Source organism: Dermacentor silvarum, chromosome 5, assembly GCF_013339745.2.
Source record: "Dermacentor silvarum isolate Dsil-2018 chromosome 5, BIME_Dsil_1.4, whole genome shotgun sequence".
Classification (NCBI taxonomy): domain Eukaryota; kingdom Metazoa; phylum Arthropoda; class Arachnida; order Ixodida; family Ixodidae; genus Dermacentor; species Dermacentor silvarum.
This window is the reverse complement of record NC_051158.1, coordinates 174,637,667-174,664,363: the sequence shown is the minus strand read 5'-3', so window position 1 is coordinate 174,664,363 and position 26,697 is coordinate 174,637,667. Positions and strand designations below refer to the sequence as shown.

Here is a 26,697-nt window from a genome sequence, read left to right as displayed (position 1 = left end):
TTTGTGGACGTGGCGGCATACACAGGAAACAAAGCTATCGCAGTGGCGGTGGTGGACGGCCGCGGATCCACAAGACATGCAGCCACGGTAATCGCAAGGACGCCTGCATGAACTGGCTGAACAGGTTGCGATCGCCGTTGCGCTGACCAATGACAATATTTCTACATCACAGCGCTCCAGCCGCTATTAGAGCTTTTCAAAAGGGCACGGTCTGCGCACAGGCTCTAAGAATTGTCACAAAGAAACAGATTAAGCACCACGTCATATACTGGTTCACGGCACACTTAGCACCAAAGATCGGCGACGTCCCCAACCTTAACGAGGCGGCACACGAGTTTGCGCGCGCGCTTACTGACCGGGCGGCTTCACCCGACCACCCGGAGAACAAGGACGCCCCCACTACATACAATGAAATCGCTAAACACTACTACCTACAACGTAGAGAGTTTAGCACGCCACACCGCATGCTCACTCGAGCTAAAGCGGTTACTCTCAGAATGCTACAAACAAACACATATTCCATGCAAAACAGACTACAACACTACATGCCTGAGCTCTACGACAAGTCTTATTGCACCAATTGTAATACATCCCTTAACGTCTATCATTACTCTGGCCGTGCTCGCAAGCTCATGTAAACTCCGAATCGGACAAGCGCAAGTTTGAAGAAGCAACCCGGAGCGAAGAACTCGCTCCCCAACTGTGGGCCGTCCAGCAATTCCACGAAGCCGCCAGGAAACTCGACCTCCCGCTTCTGTCGTGGGAGACGCCCCCTGCATGAGAGTTCCAAAGCTCTCGTGGCCTGCAGGACCTTTAATAAAGTTGATTTCCTTCCTTCCTACCTGCTCTGCCCGAAACGCCGGCTCCGGTCTCGCCGTTGTCGCACGCGTTCGATATCTCGAGTTAGCTCGGCGTCGTGGTTAGCAGAATACGCCCGCCATTGGCGCTTACGTTCCACTTCGCGATTTCAACGTGGACATTTCGTCGCAGCCGAAGCCAAAGTGCCGCTCGAGAAACTCTCGCCAAAAGCGGGCGTTGGTCCCGGCGAACGCGTTCCCGCCGTTGCCACGTTGACGCTGCTCTGCCCGCAACGCCGCCTCCTCGGCTCGCCGTTGTCGCATGCGTTCGATATCTCGACTTATCTTGGCGTCGTGGTTAGCAGCATCCGCCCGCCATTGGCGCTTGCGTTCCACTAGAAACACAAGCATGTAAGCAATAATTCAGAAACGCTTCAATACAGCGTCGGGATTAACCCACTGCTAAGCACCGGGGCCGCACGTTTGAGTTGTACGGAGTGTATATGTACGGGGTGCTTGGGTGGTGTTCTTTAGGGGCGAAGCTCCTTAGGGTTTAGCCTTATCCGTCCTGCGTCGTCCGTGCTCACATCGACTGCAACGCCATCTGTCTGTCATGGATGAAACGTTGCATGCAGCGGCTCAACGTCTATACACGAGATGACGCTGCTGTGTATGGCGCGTTGCAGAACATACAATTTCTTTCTGCCATGCACGAACGCAAGGCGCAGCATGGATGAAACGTTGCGTGCAGCGGCTCAACGTCAATACACGAGATGGCGCTGCGGTGTATGGCGCGTTCCAGACCACACAATCTCTTCCTGCCATGGACGAACGTAAGGCGCGGCATGCTGCGGCTCAGCGTCTACGCAGACAGCAAGCTACTGCGGCGGCGAGGGCGCGGGAAGCCCGGCAAAGCAGCAAAAACGCCAAGCTGACCTGGATTTGAGGCCGCGGGAAGCGGCGGCTCGCCGGCAACGCCGACAGCAGCTACCCCGGAGGTGAGAACGAGGGAAGCGGCGGCAAAGCGACAACGCCGACAACAAGCTGCTCTTAGGATGCATAACTTAGAACTACAAGCAACCCACGAACACGAGGGGAACGTGCATAGACCTCGTCTTTGCAAGCTTTAGGATGTATCCGCTAGAAGAACCGCTGGCTCTGCATTTCATCGATCATAAAGCAGTAATAATGCAATCGGAATGCAACCGGAAACTCAACACGATATACGCGTTATGAGCAATAAAACACATTGTATATACTGTACACCGCGCTTTCACGCATTTACATGCGCGAGTGGGGCAATGTCACCTGTGGTTTACAGTATAACGATCCCCAGTGCTTCGCCCCACTAATCATGATTCACTTCGTGGATATGCGCTGTTTTTAACACTATTTTAACGTCACAAAAGTAAAAATGGTGATCTGGGTATTTTTTGGAAGCGAGAGGGGGGGGGGGTCGAGTTTGCTGACCTGGAGTATACGAGTGTAAAGTGGTAGCAAGTAGCAGCAAGTCAATGACCGGAGAAATCCGGTCATTTCCTCCCAATTCATAACTAATTTTAAAATTCGTCAATGCGTTGTCTGTTCTTTATTTGTGGTTGCAGGATACTTTGCGTAAGTTTTTGTTCATTTGTGGCCGCTTTCATTTCCTGCGCGTATCACTGGATACGACCACTCCGTTCTTCTCTTTCTGCCAGGACAAATTCTGCAACTGTAATGTCGCGATAAGTGGTTTTCCAGAAGCGTTGCAGCGTTCTTGTACGTCCTTCTGTCCCAAAAATATAGATAGTTACTCATACGAACGTCTCGTCCTTGATGGGCCATTAACTTTTTCTTTCTCCTTACCGCTGCTCCCGCCTAAAAAAAATTGCGCTCTGCAACAGGAAGAAGACTCATTCTGGAGAAAATTCGGCCAACATAAATGTTCATCATTCAACAGTTACAATGAAAATAGAAAGGCGTTTAACTCTTGTAAACCTTGTTATCACGACCGAAAGGTCTCTTTGGTTTGGTTTTGCAAATACTATGCACACAGTGGTGGCCTGGAGCAGAGGTAAACACCCGGCGTCTAATCTGAAGGTCTTAAGCTCGAATACTCCTCCAGTCCACTACATTTTCAGGCATGGAGTGGCGCCTGACACCGGCAAAAAATATCGCCGAGAGCTAGTGGGGCTATACTAGTCCAGGTGCAAACAAATTTAGAAGGACCACTAAGTTTCAACAAAGTCACTCCCACACCAGAACATGAATTGGCCTCCATGGTGAAATATTCGGCCACTACTTCCTTCATGACTCCTGCAATTAACCCATGGGCCTCATTCCCCAGCGGCTGCGGAGCACCTGACCAAGGCGGTGGTCAGACCTGGTACTCGGCAGAAGGTACTAAGAATATCTGGATACGGACAGGCCGCCGCTGGAAACTGAATCTGGCAACGTTCAACACGGGCACCCTCTCGAGTGAGGCTAGCTTAGCAGGGCTATTTGAGGAATTCTCCGGTACTGTCTGGGATATTATTTGCCTGAGTGAGGTTAGAAGAACTGGTGAGGCTTATACAATGCTGACTAACGGTCACGTCCTCTGCTACAGAGGTTGTCAAATATGAGAGAATTCGGAGTACGATTTGTAGTCCATAAGGACATAGTGCGCAACATTGATGAATTCTACAGCATTAATGAGAGGGGTAGCAGTCGTCGTAGTAAAGCTGAATAGGAGGTAGAATGAAGTAGTACAAGCCTACACCCCAACCTCCAGTCATGAGGATGAAGAAATAGAACAGTTTTATGAAGAAGTTGAATTAACCATGAGAAAGGTGCAAACTCAGTATACTGTAGTCATAGGCGACTTCAATGCAAACGTGGGGGAAGAGCAAGCTGGTGAGCAAGCAATTGGCAACTACGACATCGATTCTGGGAACACTAGAGGAGAGATGTTGGTAGAATTCACGGAAAGGAATAGGCTCCGAATAATGAATACCTTCTTCAGGAAGCGCTGCAACAGGAAGTAGACCTGGAAAGCCCCAATGGAGAAACAAGCAATGAAATAGATTTCGTACTCTCTGCCGATCCCAGCATAGTGCAGGATGTAGAACTGTTAGGTAGGGTAAAGTGCAGTGACCATAGGTGAGTGAGGTCTAGGATTTCTCTCGATTTGAAGAGTCAAAGAATAAAGTTAGTCATGAAGAAAGAGGCCAACCTAGACTAAAAACAGACCAATTCAAGCTGGTGCTCGCAAACAAATATGGAGCTTTAGGACAGGAACATGAAATCAACATAGAGGTAATGAATGAATCTGTAACGAGGCTGATCTCAGAAGCAGCAATTGAAGAGGGAGGTGAGGCACCAAGGCACCCAGTAGGTAAGCTCGTCCAAGTAACAAAGGACCTAATAAAGAAACGGCAAACATGAAAGTGTCAAACTCGAGAGAAAGGATTCGCTAAATTGTCGAAACTGATCAAGAAGAGAAAGTAAGGGATATCCGAAATTATTACGTTCGAAAGATTGAGGAAGCAGTAAAATATGGGCGCAGCATGAAATCAGTGAGAAGAAAACTTGACATAGGACAAGGCAAAATGTATGCACTGAAAGATAAGCAGGGTAATATCATCAGCAATTTAGATGACGTAGTAAAGGCAGTGGAAGAATTCTATACTGAACTCTACAATTCCCAGAGCAGCCCAAGCTACTTTCATTTGAATTCGTAGTGATGAACAGGATACATAGGCTCCTTCTATATCTAGCGATGAAGTTAGAAGGGCCTTGAAACGCAGGACCGGGAGAAGATGGAACAAAAGTCGATTAATTAAAATGAAGGAGATATCATGCTTGAAAAGCTTGCGGCCCTTTATGGACAATGCCTCACGACTTCAAGTGCACCATAAAGCTGGAAAGAACGCCAACAATATATACTCATAAATAAGAAGGGAGACGTTAAAGAAATGTTGAATTATAGATCCATTAACTTTCTTTCAGTATTGCATAAAATATTCACGAAGCTAACTTTCAATAGAATCAGGGCAACGCTTGACTTCAGCCAACCAAGAGAACAGGCTGGCTTCAGGAAGGGACATTCTACAATGAATCATATCCATGTCATCAGTCAGGCAATAGAGAAATCTGCGCAATACAATCAACTATTTGGCTCTAATATATTATAAAAACATTTGCGTAATCAACGAGTACAGGAGGCATACGTGAATATATTGGCAATATATACAAGCATCGCACAGCAAACTTTGTTCTCCACAAGAAAAGTGGAAAGCAGAGTGTACTAGAATACGGTTGAGTAGGACGAGCGGCTGGGGCGCCGCATGCTTTCAGTGAGGCGCCCGACGTGGAAAAATACTGTGGCGGCGCTGCGATCGAAGTGGATTGGGCCACATCAAGGTCGCGCCGTGGGAAACTGCTGGTGATACTGCTCGGCAGGGTCATTCGTACTATTTCGCGCACTGGTATTTGGTGTTCAGACCGCTCAAATGGTGTTCATAATTGCATATGACATGTATTTATGCCTTAAGAATTAATTGCTTTCTTTGTCTTGTTTATTTATTTTTAATATTGCCCGTGCATTGCGCGTGCATTGCAGCCGCAGTATCGGCTTTCATTCTACTATGTTATCGTACGGATCCCTTTGGAGAACAAATATTTTGCTTGTTGGTCAAGCAGCATGTATCTCTCGTGTGTATTGTTGCGCATATAGTTTTCGATCACTAGGTCTAGCGAAACGCAGACGAAGAAACATATGTAACCTTCCTGCTTGCCGCTTCAAACAAATAAAGCATATCTACCCCGTCCGGCGCCTTGTACTCAGATTTACGGGAAGCGTTGTTATAGATAAAAATAAAAGACTGAACTGCAGCACAACGTTCCATTCAAGCTTCCGCCTTCCTCGCGTAACAGAATGCGGAGTAATTGGTACAAAGTCATTTATTGCGGTCGGACCTCGAGCACCGAAAACAGTTTTAGTTAGTCCTTCGATATGCTAATCTTTGGCCGTAAGCCGTACGTAGAATTTTTTTTCAGTTGATACTTGAAAAAGAAAAAAAGAAAAGAAAGCCTTCGCGCGAGCCTAATTAGTGTCTATATCGTGGATACGGCGTTGTGCTGCTAAACTGGAGCTCGCGGGTTCAATCCTGATCGCGAAATTTGATGGAACAAAATGGAAAAACACTCGTGTACTTCTATTTAGGTGCACGTTAAAGAGCCCCAGATGGTGAAAACTAACCGGGTGCCTCATAATCATATCGTGGTTTTGCCACGTAAAATCTAAGCACTTGTTTAAATTAAACAAAGCAAGAAGAGACAATGCACATGGCTTTTAGACGTTTATATAACTGCGCGAAAAAACGAGGACACACGAACGAAACACACACGACACCGCGAGCGCGGACTGCCCACTGTTTATTTCTGGAAAAGCAAGCAGCATATATTTCATTCAGGATCCTGAACACGTGCCCGCATTGTCACTGTCACATGTGCCGATAAACACACAAAAATACACAAGAAAATATCTGCGGGGTAACAATCTAAAAGAGGATTGCGACAGGCGGTCATCAAACTAACCAAGAGCCGTTCTTACAATATCATCAAACGAGGGAAAGAAAAGCGTGAGCATGTGAACGAAACGAAAATGGCAGATGCAACTTAACAAATAACCATAGTTAAGGCGTCGGATGAGGCGATGAATTCGTTTGATTAAAAAAAGAGATAGAATCAATAAATAATATACCAAACAACAAATGTAGAGGCGATGATGTCATCATGAAGGATAAAGGTATGGCTTAATGAAAAAAAAAACACCTGAAGTAAAGATGAAGTCGACGAAAACTATAAACGTGTCTATGAAAAGAATAAAACCTGGTGAAAAACAAACGCTGAAGCGTTTTCGGCATTTTTGTTCTCCCTTTTTCTTTTCTTTGGTTTTTTCTGTGTTTTATTCATTTATTTATTTATTTCAATACTCTCAATGCCACGTTCCAGGAAGGAGTGGGTCTCAATACAATAAGTGGAAATCGCGGTTTCGAAGAATGATGGAAGGGGGTTACTGACAATGGAGGCGGGGAGGCGGTTCCAGCTGGTCGATGTCCTTGGAATGAAGGAATAAGCGTGTAGGTTTGTACGTGAACTTGGGACGTGGACCTTGAAGTTGTGATCGGTGCGTGGACCTTGAAGTTGTGACTCGCTGTCTAACGTAACGCACCAAGGCAAGAAGCTCCGAACCGCTCCTACAGCGAGTTCCGGAAAAGCAGCGGGAACGCGTTGTGGGGACGGAGTGGACTGTCTCCAATGCACTGTTAGTGAACCGCCAGGGAAAAATAACCTTAAGGAAAGTTGTGAGCTACCTCAAGGAAAACAATCTCGCCATCTTACAGGGAGATAAAGAAGGTGGCTTGGTCGTTATGCCTGCCGCCACTTTTGACAGAAAGGCAACTGTTCGCTTATTATGTACAAATTTCAGTTGTGAATGAAAATTGCTTCTGCAGGTTGACACTTTCGCACTGCGTGAATGTCAGTTTTTTCCCTGTACGAAACATGTCAATACAAATGAAAACATCACCACCCAAGCACCCCGTACAGATGGTTAACCAGCGAAGCTGAAACGTGCGGCCCCGCTATTTAGCAGTGGGTCAATCCCGACGCTGTATTGAAACGTTTCTCAATTATTGGTTAGATGTTTGCGCTTCTAGTGGAACGCAAGCTGCAATGGCGGGCGGATGCTGCTAACCACGACGCCGAGCTAACTCGAGATATCGAACGGCATGCCACAACGGCAAGTCGAGGAAGCGGCGCTGCGGGCGGAGCAGCGTCAGCGTAGCCACCTTTTTTTATCCAGCGGCCGTGGCGTAGCAATGGCGGGAACGCGTTCGCTAACGATGTCATTAACGGCGCTGCCAATGGCGTGCGCGCTTGAGTGCGACGTAGAGAACGACGCAACTGGCGGCGCAGCCAATAGAGACGTTTAGCGAAACATGGGACGAATGGTTTTTCTTTTCGTCTAGCCATATGCAGCTTTCACTGTAAAACGTTCGAGTTTTACTTGTGTCGGATTTTGGCTGACTGAGAAATCGGCCAGCTTTAGTTGATCGACTTCACAACGCACGAACAAAATTAACGAATGGTGGGCCAGGAAGTTATTTCCACTGTTCCAAGGGGTCAGTCGATAGGGAGTTTCCAGCCCCTGACTGAGCGACCAAGCACCGGTGAAGCAGCCGTTAAACCCTCACCTAGTCGCCTGGTACCGCAGCGGTGAGGCTCTGAGAGAGCACAGCTGCGACACTTCTTCGCATCACATCATGTGGCGAGACGTCACACCAGCCACACTTGCGCTCCGGCAGCTCGCACGGCTCCCTCTCCGGCGACTCAAGGTCATTTTGAAGCAATGAACGACCTTGCCAGACATGGCATAGTCGAGCTTTCGCTCTAAAACTATTGCGAGAATGCTGAGACACTATTAGAAGCGATCAAGTCATATGAACTCACCCTGAAGCCGAAAAAGTGCCGTTTCGCTAAAGGAGAACTTCTGTTCCTAGGCCACGACATGAGCAAGTCTGGAATCCGCCCCGATCCACAGAAGACAGCAGTGATCGCTAAGTTCCCGCGCCCCGTCGACAAGAAGGCAGTGCGCAGATTCATTGACCTGTGTGCATATTACAGGCGCTTTCTAAGAGACTTTTCAAGCATTGCGGCGCCATTGACGCGATGGAGTCTCAGACTCCAGGAATTCGACATCAGCGTGTCCTATAAGTCCTGACGAAAGCATTCATATTCCGACTGCCTGTCGCAAACTCATACTGACCCGCCACCACTAGGTGAACTGGATGAGGACGCGTTCCTAGGAACAATAAGCACAGACGTCTATCCGAGCAGCAGCGAGCGCACCCAGAGCTAAGGAGCCTTCCTGAGTACTTCGAAGGCAAGACTGACTTTGTGCCGAGGGTATTTAAGCGTGGATTGCCGTTGTCTTCCTTGCGAAACGACGTCCTGGTGTAGAACTTTTTCCCAGCTCACGCAAACTACCTCCTCGTTATGCCCACAGCACTCCGGTCAAAAGTCTAGCACGCCCTGTACTACGATCAGACAGCCTGGACACTCGGGTTTTCCCGTACGCTCGCCAGAATATAAGAGAAGTACTATTTGCCGCTCCTGACCGCCGACATCGCCCGTTACGTCACGACATGTCGAGATTGTGAGCGAAGCAAGACACCACCGACAAGGCCGGTGGGATTACTACAGCCGATCAAGCTTTTTTTGCCGACCGTTCTAGCAAATTGCGCCGGATTTTTTGGGTTCCTTTCCGATGTCAACATATTGAAACAATTGCATTGTCGTGGCTGTCGACTACCTTACCCGCTAAGCCGAAACGGAAGTTCTGACTGAAGATAGTGCGGCCAAAGTTCCTAAATTCTACGTCGAAAACATCCTGCTGCGACATGGTGCGCCAGAAATCCTCATCAGCGACAGAGGAACAACCTTCACTGCAGAGCTCACCCAAGCCATTTTGCCATACAGCCAGACAAGCCGCAGGAATACAACTGCCTACTACTCGCACACGAATGTCTGCCATTTGTGGTGACATTTTGTGGTGTTTATTTACCGACTGTGTACATGTTACAAAGTTGCTTGTGATGTCCGGAGAAATTGAGCTTAACCCTGGCCCTGATCCCAGTTGCAGCACTAACCTGGTTATCGAGGCCATTAGCTCTCTTGCTACTAAAATGAATGTACGTCACGCTGAGCAAATCTTAAGTCTTAATGAAGGGAAAGCCAACCAAAATTACTTGAGGAGCGTGTTACAAGCATGAATGCCAGATTAGCGTCCGTAGAGGACAAAGTTACAGCACAGCAGGAACCTGCTCACATCCGAGGAATCATTACCGAAACCATGAAAAGTAAGAATGCATCGGTGCAATCTCGTCTGGACGATTTCGAGGACAGGTCTAAGAGAGATAACTTGATTTTTTATGGTATCGCCGATAGTACTTGTGAAACTTGGACGGAAACAGAAAAAAAGTTCGTTAAATTCTTCTGCAATTTTTTGCGCTGCAATTACCCGAAGAGGGAATTGAGCGTGCGCATCGCTTAGGTGCCTTTGTAAAAAAACAAATGTCGAACAGTGGTAGTGAAACTGGCTTCATTTAAAGTAAAGGAAAACATATTAACTCAAAAGAAGAAACTGAACGGATTCGGGGTATCCATTCAAGAAGACTTCGGTCGGGCAACTAGAAAGACTAGGAATAATTTAATTGCATTTGGGAAGTCTTCTGGTCAATTGTATCATCTGAGGTACAACAAATTGTTCATCAACAAAACGTGCTACTGGTATTGCTCTCAAACCGATACTGTTTATGAACTTCAGCAGAACAGTATTGCTACTGCCAGCTGTAATGTAGGCAGCAGCACAATAAATTTTCCTGCGAATACCCCATCCCCTGTTTCGAGTTAGCATCTTGCGGCCCTACAGAATAAGCATGACAACGATTACTCTGTGCTGTTCACTAACATCCGCTCCATCATTAATAAGCGCGATGCCATGTCTGTGCTGATCGACACATGTAATGCAGATATTGCTGTTTTATTCGAGACCTGGCTTTCAGACAAAATTGAAAATTCGGAACTTTTCGCCTGCAGTAAAGCTTACAATATATATATAGAAATGACCGAATGGGCGATATGGCGGTGGCACCTTGATCGCTGCTCCATCTGATATCACCTCTTTTCAAATACACGTGCCTTCGCAGATTGAATTCTTGTGCTGTTGTATTCACATAAATAACAAAGACGTGACGTTTGCCGCTTGCTATCAAACCCCCGATAGTATATCCACATTTTGCTATGCAAAATGCATTCTGCATTGCAAATGCAATGCAATGCATTTTGCAATATCCAGCAGCACCGATATTCTTGCTCGGTGATTTCACTTTCCCCGGCATTCACTGGGCTGTTGACTTTCCATCAGTCACTCTATCCTTATCCCAATGTTCATCCTTTCTTGATATATGTTCGACCTTTGGCCTCACCCAGCTTGTTAAAGAGCCTACCCGGGTCACTGCAATTTCTGCCAACATCATTGACCTCGTGTTCACCACATCTCCTAATTCAATTTCTTCATTATCAATTATACCTGGTTTAAGCGATCATTCTGTGATTCATTTTGCTATGCCCTTACGCTCACCCCAGCGTCTAAAATACTATAATTCGTGACTACAGTACAGCAGATTTTTCCTCGATCAATAACGAGTTAGAAAGTTTTGCCGATTTCTTTTTTCCACAAAACTGGCTCCTTTTCAAAAACAAGGTTGAAACACTAATTGAAAATATATTTGCCTCGCCTATTATCTCCATGCAACCGGGCTCCTTGGTTTAACTTGTGTTTAAAACAGCTTCTTAACAAGAAAAAAGCATTTTGAGGATTCAAGCTGACTGTGGAAACCAAATAAAAGTTGCCTATGTAGCTATCGCATCTGAATATAAAATGGCCATCCGCTCAGCCAAGAATTACTTCTTTTTCTAAAACACTACCACATCTGCTCACAACTAATCGTAAGAAGATTTGTAACTTTATCAACGCAAGCAAACCTAAAGAAATTGTTCTGAAAACTGACGCTGGATTTCCTGTCCCGCATGAGCTTTGCTCAACGGCCTTTAACAACGCATTTTCGCTATCTTTTTCTGACGCTCTAATAGATACTTCACCGTCCGCACGTGCCTTTAAGTTCCTTGAGACGGAGCCGATTTTGATCGACGTTGATGGCATATACAATTTGAAAACAAAAGCTAAACTTTCCGCATCGGCAGGTGTTGATAACATAAATTGCAAATTTCTTAAGAGTACTGTAACGTATTCATCTGCTTTCTTGTCATATATTTTTACTCAGTCTTTGCAGAGTTCAACACTGCCGGACGACTGGAAGACGGGGAAGTTGATTCCAGCCCACAAGTCTGGTGATATTCATAACACCCTAAACTACCGGCCGATCTCCTTAACTTCCATTCCACGCAAATTATTAGAGCACATAATCTACTGCAGCCTGATTAGTTCTCTTGAGTCTAATAACGTTTTTGCGTCACAGCAGCATGGTTTTCTTAAAAATGATTCTTGTGAGACGCAATTATTAACCTTCACTAATGATTTGTCTTCCGCTTTAGATCGAGCTTAAGTTATTGACTGCATTTTCCTTGACTTCGCGAAAGCTTTTGATACCGTCTCACATCGACTACTATTATTGAAACTTGGCACGCTCCCTCTTGATTCTAGCTTGCTTAAATGGATTGAATGTTTCTTGCAGAATTTGACACAGTATGTTTCTGTTAATGATCATGACTCTAAATCCTGGAATGTAAAATCCGGTGTTCCTCAGAGGTCAGTCCTAGGGCCTCTTCTTTTTCTAATTTATATTAATGACCCTGATTCTGTTCCTTCTAATATAAGGTATATATAAGTATATATAAGTATATATAAGTATATATAAATAATACATATACTTCTACTATCGCTTAGCCAGTTTTTCTCGCATGAAGCAACATCTTGACCTACCTCTCCTTTCTACTAGACGTCGAATTTCATGCTTATGCCTGTTTCATAAAGTATACTACAAGAATGGCCTTCAGCGAATGGCCTTCTTTTCTAAAACCAAGAGCTTATTAATATTACTTTTTGTTCTCGTGCCCTATATCAATAAAAAAGTAGTATAAATGCGATGGAAAGAGTAAATTGATAAAGTTTGAAGAGGATTCGAGCGGTGAACATGTGTCGACACTTGAACAACACGCCAATAGCTGAGGACCACTTTTTTACAATCATGTCTAAGTGGGAATTCTACTGCAAATTGTTCGAAATTATTACGCCTAACACCTTGCGTTCTGGCACTACTTCAATAGGATGGGGCCCCATGTTAACATTATGGTAGTTGCGGCTTTGTTTTTGGCAGTGAAAATGATGCCCTTAGATTTTTTAGCGTTGATGTGAAGGTAGTTACTAAGCGACCACTGATGTAATTTTGAGAGGACAGAATTGGTGCGTAGTTCTAAGTCGATGTCGTTATCAGCGGTAACAAAAAGACTAGTGTCATCCATCCGCGTATAAAATAAATTTAGTCTGTAAATTTTATTTAGATCATTAAGATATACGTTAAATAAAAAGGGGCCCAGGATGCTGCCCTGAGGAACTCCAGTCGGTAAATTCATAGGTGTTGACACAAAACCGTTAATCGCCACGCTCTGTTGCTGATTAGTGTGATCAGAATGCAAGAGCGAGTGCGTCACTCCACGGATGCCGTATTGTTGTAGTTGGGTAGTTGTGTTGGCGGCGTAACCTCAATAAACGTGTCTCTTTGAAATCCTATGTCTTTCATACGAACAATCAAGGGAGAGTTCCCTTCGTATGTTTGTAGACTGGCTGCGCATCTTCATCTGCGCACGGAACTTGGGCTCTTTCTGCCTTCGTGTTTCTCTTGCTTTCACAGCAATATCCCCTTCCTCCAGCGCAGGGGAGGCAACTAGACGCACGTCTTATTGACTTTCCAGTATTTTGCGTATTCCCTCTCTCTCTCTCTGTCTCTGTCTGACGAACAAATTGCCAGCTGATCTTGCCTACGAGTCACTCCTTCGACACTCCAGCAAACAATATTGCGCGTGGACAATACCATGCAGGCGTCTTGACTGTTCGATAAAATGATTGGGTGACGTCATGCTCTATTTCTTGCATAATGTAGCGCCACGGTTTAATAATATTGTTACGGGGAGTATGTAATTACCAGTCAACGGCTAGCGCTTGTCTAGTCAAGACTGCACAGAGCGCACAGAGCGCACAGGTTCCAGCAGGTTTCAGTCTGACAGAAGAGCCCCTGACCCAGCCCCACTACAACGTCTTTGTCTTTGCCATGGCTCGTGACATTATAAACGAAGTCAGTGGGAAAGAAGGAAAACCTAGGGAAGAGAGAGAAAATAAAAGGGATCGTACATCTAAACAGAAACCCTAACCAGCTCGTTCAGACTCTGACCTTGGAAAAGAGTCATGTCTCGCCACTTTCTGCAACACTGGGAAGCACCGCCTACACAAAAAACGACTCCGCCTGGAGGCCAAGTAGGCTGTCCGGATGTCCCAAAATTGAAGCTTGACCACCACCATCTTCCTAGAGCAAAAGTGCTTTCATATCACTTCTTTTGGGTTTAATGAATATTTTGTCATGAGGATGGCTGTTAGATATATTGGTGTCGGTTGACTTAGGTAATAACTTGCAGGCCATGGCACATTTTATAGGAGATCATGCAGTGCATATTGAACGAAAGAGGATACTTTGCCCAGAATAAATTGGGCTTTATTTTTTATTGCGATTGCAATTATATGGACACTCCGGGCGCCTTTCTGCCGTCGCCTTAGGGTTTCGTGTAAAGTCCAACGGCGATAAAATCGTCGCCGCGCGCCGTATGCTGTATGTGTGAGTGAAAGCGTGCGAGGGTGAGGCGGCTATCGCGGCTCAAACTCGCACCCGCAAGAGAGAGAAGCGAGAAGAAAGCGCGCGCTTTGCCGCCGCGGGCAACGCTCCGGGTGGAGAATAGAGAAGGGGGGGGGGGGTTCTACGACGGGGACACAGTCCGCCGTGCGCTGTGTTTACGCGGCTTAGCTCACGTTGAAGCAAGAGGCAGCACGAAGGTCAATTAGCAAGGCAGAAGAATTCCCGAAGCTATCTGCGACGGGGACACAACCCGCCGCGCAGTGTATTTGCGCGGCTTAGCTCGCGTTGATGCAAGACACAGCAAGAAGGTCCATTAGCTCATTGCCGCGCTTCCTCACTCCAGCGTTTTGGCAGCGAGTTTCCGCGGTCGTCGAGTAAGAAGTGTTTATGTTTTCTTGCGCGCGCTCGACACCATGCTTGATCAGTGAGTTAGTATGCCGATGTTTACGAGTTTATACGACCGATAAAATTACTATCATTACTTCGGATAGTTGTCCACTAATTTGCCATCACAAATGATGCTTCGGCTTTCGGGCAAAACTGAACTTTTTAATTATTACAGGATTTGCACTCGAAGAGGAAGCATGTTTGAACAGTAAGAGGACTCCTACTGCCGCGCCCTTCTATCAGACGTAAAGTATGAGCAAGCGCTGGCTTTACCTGCGCTTTTAAGACTCGGAGGCCACCACTGTAACTATTCTCTACTATAATCTTCTTCGCTAGAGCATCCCGAAAGTAGGTTTCTCGCACATATCTGTAAACCTTTACCAGACAAAAAAGTGCAAGAGTTAGTGTTCGCCATTCGCAATTTCTCAATATGTTCGACGCAACAAGCTATGATTGGATCATCGATCAGTCGCTGTGTGTCCATAAATTCGCCAGCTGTTGATGAGCGTTGCCGAAGATATTCATATACGGAAAGCCTGTCACGCGCAACACCGATAACCCGAGAAGGATCGTTAGTGGCAGTGAAATTATTTACCCAATTGCAAGGCGGGGGGGGGGGGGGGGGGGGGCTGGCGGGCGTTTTGAAATTGGATAAGGAGCTATAAGAGGCGGCATGTATAGTTAAGTACTCCGGAGTAACTTCACTCATGACCACGGTGCCCACAGCCTCTTGTTCAGCAATAAAATGCCACAGCAATACTGAGCCATTCCAGGGGAGGCGACGTGTAGCTGCGGCACCAAATGCGTATTTATATGTAAACGTTTCGAGGCGAGAAGGTGGTAAAGACTTCTGACGCTGCTCGGCGAGGAGGAGGAGGAGGACAGAACATTTATTTGAAACTTGAGGCTCGTGGTTTCTTCAGATGCGGGAGGCGACGGAGGTTAGTCGGCCTGGAGTCCCTCCTTCCTGGCGGCGGCCTCTGCCTGCTCCGTGACCCAGGCCTGCTCCTCTGGGTTGGAGCTGAGCAGTGTGGCCTCCCACTGCTGCATCGTGGTAATTTGCAAGCCCTGTGGACTACCGCGGTTAGGTATATTTGGACAGCCCCACAGTATATGGAACAGGTCGGCCCGGGGAGCTCTGCACAGCTTGCACTGCGGCGTAAAGGTTGTTGGAAAAATGTATGAATACAAAATCGGTGTTGGGAAGGAGCCCGTCTGTAGTTTCCTCCAGATGAGCTCCTGCCGTTTGGTTAGTGATTCGTTAGCTGGGGGGTATATAAGTCTGCCTAGTTTATAATATTGCGTAATTTCTTTATACGTCACCATACGGTCTCGTGTCGACCACCCAAATTCCTCGGTCTCCTCATTCTCCGTTCGACGAGTTTCCCCTTCTGATCACGTCGAAAACCTCCGAGGAGCTGCCCCCAGAGGCCCTGGCAACACTCACCAACGCCGCGCGCGTTCGGTGCGAACGCGGGCCAAACGGCGACGGCATCGACAACAATTCTGCGCGTTGCTGGTGCTGCTGCATGTCCAAGTTTATACATCTGATAAAACTACTACCCTTACTGCGTATAGCTCTCTGCTAAGTTGATATCGCAAATTATGCTTCGCCTTTTGGGTGAAACTGTGACATTTCTGTAAGAACCTGATACCTTTTTCTATTCTGTGGCTATAGCTCGCCCCTCCTGAGTTCCACTTGACATCTTGTGAGGGTGTTTGGTGACTGCTCAAAGTGTACAAAATACAGGACAGTGCGTAAGGCGGAGAGCAGCAATACGCATAACCTTTCTCTGCCATCGTGGAATTTGTCTGTATGAAATGAAAAAGACACCTGATGCAAGTGAATATCAGCATGCTTGGAAATGGCACATTGGTGATCCTTACATAATTTCAATCCATGACATCCCAAATTTTAGGTATTACATTACTGTAAAAATGTTCTCTGGAGAAATCGCTTCAACATCAAACCGTCAACGATAACACTTTCTAAATAATGAACGATTAGGTTTCAAGCCATCTTCGAAATGTGAATAATAATTGGTATGAGCAGCGCAAAAAAACAGACACAAAACACAAAAAAGAGGCGCCGATGACATATTAAGCTTCATTTGTTCGAAGAAATGTTTTCACACTTACAGAAGCTGACACCGGTCTTATATACATGTGTATTTTTTTTCCTTAGGGAACCTCACACTTGGTGATGTGCTCGGTGCCATGCCCTATGACAGTGACCTGGTTGTTATGAACATGACAGGTCTTGACCTCCTGAACATGTTCGAATTTGGCGTGACCAATTTTACCTGGTTACCAGATTTAAACGGGAGATTTCTTCAAGGCTCAGGTACAGTATTCTGAGAAATGTCCCTCAACACGTGTAACCTCGAACGTGAGCCATGTTCATCATCATACTCATTTGTGTCAACTGCATCCCGAGTTCTTATACCGGCATTCTCCAATTAACGCTATATTTTGGATGGAAAACGGAGCAAGTTAGTGTATTGTGCCAGGCGCGGATCCAGGGGGGATGTCCGGATGTCCTGACCCCCCCCTCAGATTTCTGCATCGCCCCCTCGCTGACAAGGGGATGGCCCTGTCGCAAAAAAATATGGCCACCAGCATTTTTCAAAATTATTTTTCGCGAGTACCAGTGGTAACAGCCACGTAGAAGTAAAGCTAGCTCGCTCACAAGCTTAGTTGTATTCCGTAGGGGTGTGGTGTCGCGAGGTTGCCGTAGTTATTTTTTCTCATGCACACCTTGGACCTCCTGGCGCCGGCCGTGCCTTACTCGTACCGTCGGTGGCGTCGAATGAACGAGGGGACGTCCCTTTTGCCAAGCATGCCGATGTCTGCGCGAGCGCCTTCGCGCCTGATCAACTTAGTTCCCCCTCGGGGTGTCATCGGTTGCCTCATTGGCTGTCATCGGTTCCGCGACCAACCTGCTTAATGAAAGAGATCTCTCGCTGAAGTGTTCATATATAAACAATAACAACTAACAGCTAAACTAAGGACTACGCATAGGCGACTTTTTTTTAACTGTAGCACCAATTGTGATCACAGTTACACGTTGACAATATCCAGTACGAGCACAGTACCGTTCGTATGCTACAAGTTTTTCATTGTAATTTCGCAGTTGTCGTACATTAAGCATAGGAGGCTCAAAGCCGCCGGATCCGTTTATCTGAGTGGCCGTGCTCGCGGAGCGGGGCGAAACCTCGAGCAGCGCCTGCGAAATGGGGGAGCGTGACGTCAGCGGCCAACGCCAGCGCGCGGGCATAGGATGGCGTCGCGTGATTAGAGAAACGGGAGCAGATGCGCGCCTTGTGTAAAAGGATGACGTCGCGTGGGAGACAAAACATGAAGACGCTGGCTCGCCCTCTCGGCTACTACACCACATCGTTCTTCTTGTAGGTGGCGTCGTGAGCCTTCATACGCGGTGATTCGCATATCGTAAACAACCAGCGTAGTGGTTGCCGCGTTGGAGCTCCAAAGCAAACGAAGGTGTCTCAGCCGAACGCCAAGAATCTCCTTAAGGAAAACAAGGTGTCCCAACAGAACTCCGAAGATGGACCCGTGCTTACACGTTTATAACGAAACTGCGACAGATGATCCCAAATTTTATTTTAAGAAACAATACAGGCTAGATATACCGGGTGTTCAAAATTAAGCTTTATGGTTTTCTTAAAATGAGGCACTGGGAGGCACGTGAAAACCACCTGCGCAAATAAGTTATGTGGCCAGGGGGACACAAAGTGAGATGATAATTATCGCTAGTCAGCAGCCGAATTGACTAAAATTGAATAATTAACTTTTTATTGACTGCAGTAAGTGTGTATGTTTGTATTCAAAAGTTAGAGGCAGTCGTGTTTCTACACAGTTTCACTTCGAAGAATCCTTCTTTACTCGCGGACAACTTTCTGTGGCAATGAAGGGAAAGCTACGGAGGCAAAGCGCTCACAAGTGAGGGTGCTTCTGAAAAGAGTCCCGCGTTTTAATCCACGTTGGTTTATGTTGGCGAAGAGTAAACATAAACAGCTTATTAGCAACAGTTAAATAAGACAGAACACACCACTGAGTGTAAAAGTTTACTCATTTTGCGGCTGTTCCCTTCCGCGTCTGGGCAAACGCGAAATCGTCGCACGTGGAAGTTGCGTCGATTCAGCGTCTGTTCCGAGCAACCAAAAGCACTGTCAAACGCTGCCGGACTACTTGGCGCGGTAACACATGTGCAGCATCCACGCGCCCGTAGCTTGCCCTTCACTGCCACAGAAAGTTGTCCGCGAGTATAGCGTGTCTATGCTCCGAGATATCCAACTACAAATTGTAATTGTCGTTTGCATGATTACGCATGCAAGAGAGTGAGGATCGGCGCAAAGCTCCTCCCTGATGTGCCGCGGCTGTTGGGTACGGCGCTTAGTCTGACAACGCGGCGGAGGCATTGGCAAGATAATAACTGTCCCCCTTCCCCTCACGGCTGGCGAAAAAAAAATCGAAGAACCCGTAACCGCTGTCGTAACACGCGACCGCGCAGCCTGTAAAAATGGCGGCAGCTGCCATGCCGAGATAATGGCGCGCGCAGAGAAGCCGGAGGGCAGTGCGCGTGCGTAATGGTGACTAGACGACCGGGCATGGTCCTTGCTTGGGCTACGCAAATAAAGTGACTGCTGATTTCTAAGTATTGTAAGTTTTATTGAAATCAAAAGCAACAACGGTACCATCAACAGCAGAAACCTTTTTAGCTATGCTAACGAATATTTCATACTGCCGCTTTAAATTTGGTGTTGTCATGCACAAATTTCATGACAACAATTCACCCATCAAGATGTCAATGCCCTAAAAATGTTCAAAATGCCTCCCTTCCACAGCAATGCAAAGCATAAACCGCTCTCGCGTCAACTCGATAACTCTGCGCAGTACAATTGAAATTTGGAATGGGATATCTCGGAGCACGAACACGGCTAGAATAATTCTCCCGACTGATGCTGTGTAGACACACGACTGCCTCTAAGTTTTCAATACAAACATAACCACTTACTGCAGTCGTCAAAAATTCTTGTTCAATTTTAGTTAATTGGGCTGCTCACAGCGATAATTATCTCACTTTGTGCCCCCCTGGCCACATAACTTATTTGCACAGGTGGTCTTCGCGTGCCTCCCAGTGCCTAATTTTAAGAAAAGCATCAAGCTTAGTTTTGAACACCCTGTATTATCAGGCACAGGCGCCAAGCGCATGGCTGTATTGGGTAATGTCATTTTCCTATAAGCTCGGAGAAACCGATACCTGGCTTCGCTATAGGGCTTCTTCATCTTTCTGGGGTTTTACGTGCCAAAACCAGTTCTGAATATGAGGCACGCCGTAATGGAAGGATCCGAATTAATTTTGACCACCTGGGGTTCTATTACGTGCCCTACAACGCAAGCACAGGGGCGTTTTTGCATTTTGCCTCTATCGAAATGCGGCCGCCGCGGCCGCGATTCGATCCCACGATCTCGTGCTCAGCTGCGCAACGCCTGAGCTGACTGAGCCACCACGGCGGGCTACAGGTGTTGTTCTAGCCGTATGAAACGCGGGTTTATCGTGAGCAGAAACGGTGAATTTCGGTAAATGAGAAGCTACTATCATCATCATCATCATCATCATCATCATCATCACCGACAAAAGCTGACCCCCCCCTCAGAAAAAACCTGGATCCGCCCCTGTATTGTGCTTTTGCGGCTTGTACAGCACTTTCAAGAAACAGGTTCAGCATAGCAGAAATGCGCTTAACATGCTCGGTTGGCTTACTTCAAGTGCATCTCCAGTGTATTTTCTTTCGGTTATCCCCGTTCCTCGAACGCACTGTATAAACCACAAGATGAGGGCCTTCCTACATGCGGCATAATCTTATGCGATGGCTGTACATTTCTTAATTTTATCACGCCACTTCGTCCTCTCCCGTCGTTGATTGGATTTCCTTTGACTTGACAACCATTTCCTTACGTTATTACTGCACCAGTGACCTTACATACCACAGGATCGGCCAGTGTCCATTCCTTGTCGGTAAAATCAGCTGGAATATGCGCTATCTCTGTTTCTTCTCTGACAACAACCTTGTGTGTGGGGTTACACCTGTCGCCTATGTTAAACTGTTTCCGGCTCGAACGCTTGATACAGTTTTAAACTCCCATCAAGTAGGTTTATTATCGTCAAAGTGTCTCCGATGTATAATAGTACCGGTCGAATGTAAAAATTTTACACTTTGCATTTCAAGAAGGTTAGAGGCCAGCGTTAATTCACAATGCATGCCCCATGTCCTCCAAACAACCTGTATATGGCAGTCGAACTTCTCTTGACTCCACTGTCCTGTGTCTGATTCGGGTAAACTTAGTGTTTCACAAACTTTACAGGCTGACTGTAAATCTAAAAGCATTGTTTCCTTGCGAGGATGTGAACGTTATCTTATCTGTTAAGGCGGATCCGCCAAACCAAAAATTGACAGTTGCTAAAGAGGGTGAAGGCGAAAGCCTGCGCGCTCAAGAGAGAAAGAGAGAGAAACAACTTTTATTGAAAACGGCAAGTGTAAGAGGTGGTGGTGGTAGAAACTTTTATTACCATTGATGGTGGGGGAGAAGACCCCTACATGGCACTTAATTGGGTGCTCTGTGAGGACGCACCCTTACAAAGCGAAGGAGAGCCCTTGGAGCGCAATCCTTCTCATAGCACTGGAGATGATCCAGCACTGGTCTTGAGGGAAAGTGCAGGTCAAAAGAGTCTCCCAGTAAGACTCCGCCACGGTCTGTGATGGGGGATGAGGGAAGGTGGGGCATGAGAGTAGTGTGTGTAGGAAGTCTCCTGGTTTACCGCAAAGTTTGCATGAGGAGGGGAATTGGTCTGGGTATCGTGCATGTAGCAGTAAGGGGTATGGGGCAGTCCGAGTTTGTAGTCGTCGCCAGTGTGCGGCCTGCGCTATGGTGAGCGATGAGCCTGGGGGTTTGTATTCCCTTCGTTCGTCCCAGTAGTACGAAAGAATATCACTGAAAGAAAGCAGGCGCTCCCCGGCCCGTAGAGGGGGCTCCACTCCTCCTGCCTGGAATGTGAGACCACGGGCTAGGGAATGAGACTCCTCATTGCCAGGGAGGCCGGCATGTGCTGGCGTCCAGATGAGGGTTATGGGGCGCCGGGGCTGCCAGAGGCGTAGTAACCGAGCAGCGGTGCGGGATATGTAGCCGTTGGCATAGTTGACAATGGCAGATTTGGAGTTAGTGGTAATTTTGGTGGGAGATGTAGAGATGAGAGCAAGCGCGATCGCTGCCTCTTCTGCCTGCGTGGTGGAATTGGTGATGATTGAGCTGGAGGTTAGAAGCTTTGCCTTATAGTCGGCTACCGCCAGGGCCATACGGGAGCCTGACGTATATTCTGCTGCGTCCACGTAGACCACATCATGGTCCTCGCTGTACTGTTTGTGGAGGGCCCGAGCCCTTACTATTCTGCGGTTCCCATCTCGCTCAGGGTGCATGTTCTTGGGGATGGGAGGTATGTTGAGGTTAGAGCAGAGGATAGAAAGGGGGACTCCCTCGGTAGGGTGTGTAACTGCGGTTAGGCCTAATTGGGATAATAGAGCGCGGCCACCGGCTGAGTTAGATAGACGGGATATTTGTACCGTAAAGGTGGCTTCTGTGAGTTCCTCAAAGGTGTTGTGGACACCGATTTTGAGGAGTCGGTCGTTGGATGTGCTGAGGGGAAGGCGTAGAGCCATTATCGTGCAACTCCGTAGGAGCGCGTTTACCCGGTCTCTCTCATTCTGTCGGAGGGTAGGTATGGAAGGGCATATGTGGTGCAGCTTATGATGTAAGCCTGGGTAAGGCGAAGTGCGTTTCGCTCACGTAGGCCAGCCCGGCGGTTCGCTATGCCGCAAATAAGTCGGGTGGACTGTTGAGCGTGTGTTTGGAGAGTCTTTATGACTTCTCCGGGCGCGCTGTGGGAGTGTAGAACTAGTCCTAGCACGTGGATATTGGCTACTCGTGGGATAGGATGGGTACGTAGCGTAAGGGAGATGGAAGGAATGACGGAATCGTATTGCTTGGTGCGGTAGAGAAAAAGCTCTGACTTGGAAGGGGAGCAGGTCAGGCCACACTCCTGTACATATGTGTCATTGGTGTTTAGTGCCAATTGTAGATGTTGTTCTATTTCGGCGTCACTGCCGCGGTTTGCCCAGACAGTGGTGTCGTCGGCGTAAAGGCTGAAATGGATGTCGGGGATTTGAGCTAGTTGTTGGGGTAAGTGAAGAAGTGCTATGTTGAATAGAATAGAGGAGATGACGGCTCCCTGGGGCGTACCTCGTGCTTCCAGCGTTATGCCTGTGAGGCGGTGGTCGCCGAAGGTAAGTGTAGCTGTGTGGTGGCTGAGGAAGTCTAGGATGTAGTTGTACATCCTGGCGCCTACTGCCAGGGTTGTAAGGTTCTGTAGGATAGCTGAGTGTGTAACGTTATCGAATGCCTTCGTGAGATCCACACCTAGAATAGCTTTGGTGTCGTAGGTTTGGGAATCTATAATGTGTTGCTTTAGCTGTAGGAAGATGTACTGTGTGGAAAGCACAGGATGAAATCCAAACATACAGGTGGGCATAAGATTGTGGCCTTCTAGGTACTTACAGAGCCTGGTCTGGAGCACATGCTCCATGAGTTTGCTGACAGAAGAAGTGAGGTTGATCGGTCTGAGGTTTGAGGTGAGCAGAGGTTTCCCCGGTTTGAGTAAGAACACGACTTTGGCCTCTTTTCATTGCGATGGGAGGGTGCCCTTTTGCCAGCACCCGTTAAAGTATTCGGTAAGGGCTGCAATGGATTGAGCGTCGAGATTCCGGAGGTCCTTGTTGTGTACCCCATCTGGGCCGGGGGCTGAGGACGTGTTAAGTCTCTGGAGTTCAGCCTGAACTTCTGCTTCTGTAATGGGTTGGTCAAGGAGGTCGTTAGCAGGGCATGCATAGTCGGGGTGTGTTATAGGAGGGTATGTGGGGAAGTACTGATTTCGAAGTTATTGGAGGAATTCTGGTGGAGGTGTATCGGAAGTATGTATGAGTTTGGTGAGGTTGTGTCTTTGTGTGGTCTTAGATTGAGTGGAGTCTATCAAGTGCCAAAAGAGGTTCCAGGTCTGAGGTAGACTCATGTTGTCATCTAGCTTGTTGCATAGTGATTCCCAGTCTTGTAGTGAAAGAGTCGCCGCGTGCGTCTCTATCTCTTTGTTGAGACGGGCGAGGCGGCGTCTAAGTGTTCGGTTCCAGCGTTGCCTTTGACAGCGTCGTTCTAGGCCTGCTTTAGCTTCCCATAAATGCAGGAGGTGGAAATCAACTGCGTTGCTTGGGCAGTCCTCTCGTAGGGGACGAGTTACGGATCGGACATCACTTTCTAATTGTTTGGTCCAGTAGGTGATATCCGTGATGGGGACGATGGTGCGGGTTGCTCTACATGATTGGAAAGAGTCCCACTTCGTGAAAGTGGAGCCTCTGGGAGGTGTGCGGGGTAGTTGAGCATTTAAGAGAATTTCGATGATGCTATTGTGATATGACGATTTATTAGACGTCTCACGCAATCGAGGCAGTCCACGAACGCTGATGGTGCGCACAGCGACAGACGCAAGGGCACTTCTTCCTCTTCTTCACTACAATGGTCCCCGGGAGAGAAGATGAGCCATCCTGGCGACCTACGGCGTAGGTAGGATCAGGGGGTCATAGTACGGCTTAAGTCGGCTGACATGAACCGTGTCACGTCCGCGATGTCTGAGGTCGTGTGATGGCGTCACAGGCTCGACAACGTAGTTGACAGCCGAGGTACGGTCGATGACGCGGTAGGGACCATCATAGCGTGCAAGAAGTTTGGTTGAAAGGCCAGGGCTGTGAGGTGGGATCCACAACCAAACAAGGGAACCAGGCGGAAAATGTGGTGTAGGCACGTTACTGTCATGCCGCAGCTTTTGGCGACCTTGGGCGGCGGTCGTAAGGGTACGGGCGAGCTGCCTACAGTCCTCTGCGTATTTGGCGGCTTCAGACACTGGCGTGCATTCAGAAGCGTCGGGTCGGTATGGGAGCAGGGTGTCCATTGTACACGAGGGCTCGCGACCATATAACAGAAAGAATGGCGAAAAGCCAGTGGTAGCTTGTGTGGCGGTATTATAGGCATACGTGACGAACGGCAAAACAGTGTCCCAGTTACTGTGGTCCGAGGCAACGTACATAGTCAACATGTCACCGAGTGTGCGGTTGAACCTCTCTGTCAAGCCGTTCGTTTGCGGGTGGTAGGCGGTAGACTTGCGGTGAACGATGCTGCATGCAGCGAGAAGGGCTTGTATTACTTCGGACAGGAACACACGCCCCCGGTCGCTGAGCAGTTCACGTGGTGCTCCATGTCGAAGAACGAAGTTCCGCAAGATGAAGAAGGCAACGTCACGCGCAGAAGCCGCCGGAAGTGCGGCAGTCTCGGCGTAGCGCGTCAAGTGGTCGACGCCTACAATTATCCATCGGTTACCCGAGGAACTGTAGGGAAGTGGCCCGTATAGGTCTATGCCGACGCTATCAAATGGCCGGGCCGGGCAGGGGAGCGGCTGTAACTCGCCAGGAGGGCGCTGTTGAATTTTACGCCTTTGGCACGCCGTGCAAGCGCGTACGTACTGGCGCACGAAGTGATACATGCCCTGCCAGTAGAAACGCTGGCTCAGCCGAGTGTACGTTTTCAGAACGCCGGCGTGACCATTATGAGGAGCGGCATGGAAATAAGCGCATATGTCAGTACGCTTGTGTCGTGGTATCACAAGCAGCCATTTGCGACCATCAGGCAAATAATTTCTGCGGTAAAGGACGTTGTCGTGGACAGCAAAGTGAGCGGCTTGGCGACGAAGTGTTCGAGAAGAGGGTGTGACGGATGGATCGTGGAGGAAATTCAGCATAGTTGAAAGCAGGGGATCCTTACGCTGCTCGGCCGGCATATCAGCGACGTTGATCGTCGACATGGATGCGAAGGGCGTTGACACTGAAGCCACATCGGAAGGTAGCGGGGATCGGGAAAGCGCATCGGCGTCGGAGTGCTTTCTGCCCGATCGGTAGACAACGCGGATGTTATATTCTTGTAAGCGAAGTGCCCAGCGGCCTAGGCGACCTGACGGATCTTTCAACGAGGACAGCCAGCAAAGGGCGTGGTGGTCGGTAACAATGTCAAAAGGGCGACCATATAGGTATGGACGAAATTTGACGAGAGCCCAAATAATGGCCAAGCACTCTTTCTCTGTGACAGATTAGTTGGCTTCTGCCTTCTTTAAAGTGCGACTCGCATATGCGACGACGTACTCGTCGTAGCCGTCTTTCCGTTGCGCTAGGACTGCACCAAGTCCGATGCCACTGGCGTCCGTGTGTAGCTCTGTGGGCGCTGTCGGATCGTAGTGTCGAAGAATCGGCGGCGAAGTAAGGAGACGACGTAGTTGCTTGAAGGCGTCGTCACACGAAGTTGACCACGCGGAGATGCCGCTGCTAGCCGTAAGCAAATTGGTCAGTGGTGCGATAATAGTGGCAAAAATGCGCACAAAACGCCGAAAGTAAGAGCAGAGCCCTATAAAGCTGCGGAGTGCCTTAAGAGTAGTGGGCATCGGAAACTCTGCGACCGCGCGAAGCTTGGCTGGGTCAGGAAGTACACCATCCTTCGAAACAACGTGTCCCAATATTGTTAACTTGCGGGCAGCAACACGGCACTTTTTGATGTTGAATTGGAGGCCGGCAGAGGTGAGACAGGTCAGGATCTCACGCAAGCGAACGAGGTGCGTCGGGAAATCGGGCGAAAACACGACAATATCATCAAGATAGCATAGACATGTTTTCCACTTGTAGTTACGAAGGATAGTGTCCATCATACGCTCGAAAGTAGCGGGCGCGTTGCAGAGCCCGAATGGCATTACGGTAAATTCATACAAGCCGTCGGGCGTGACGAAAGCGGTCTTCTCGCAGTCGTCTTCAGCCATCGGCACTTGCCAATAGCCGGAGCGAAGATCCAAAGATGAGAAGTACTCCGCGCCTTGTAGGGAGTCGAGGGCGTCATCTATCCGA

At 48.0% G+C, this 26,697-nt stretch overlaps 1 protein-coding gene across 6 annotated transcripts in view; it reads left to right on the top strand.

Moving 5' to 3' along the window:
- The window catches only part of LOC119454594 (protein 5NUC), a 201,575-nt gene that overhangs the window by 151,531 nt on the left and 23,347 nt on the right, over nt 1–26,697 (top strand). For 4 of the 6 annotated variants that reach the window (XM_049666903.1, XM_049666902.1, XM_049666901.1 and 1 more), the window contains exon 7: nt 16,821–16,979. The exons of the other annotated variants lie outside the window; for them this stretch is intronic. In XM_049666903.1, coding sequence (XP_049522860.1) covers nt 16,821–16,979 — 159 coding nt within the window. The remainder of the gene's footprint in view (nt 1–16,820; nt 16,980–26,697) is intronic. 6 annotated transcript variants of the gene reach the window in all.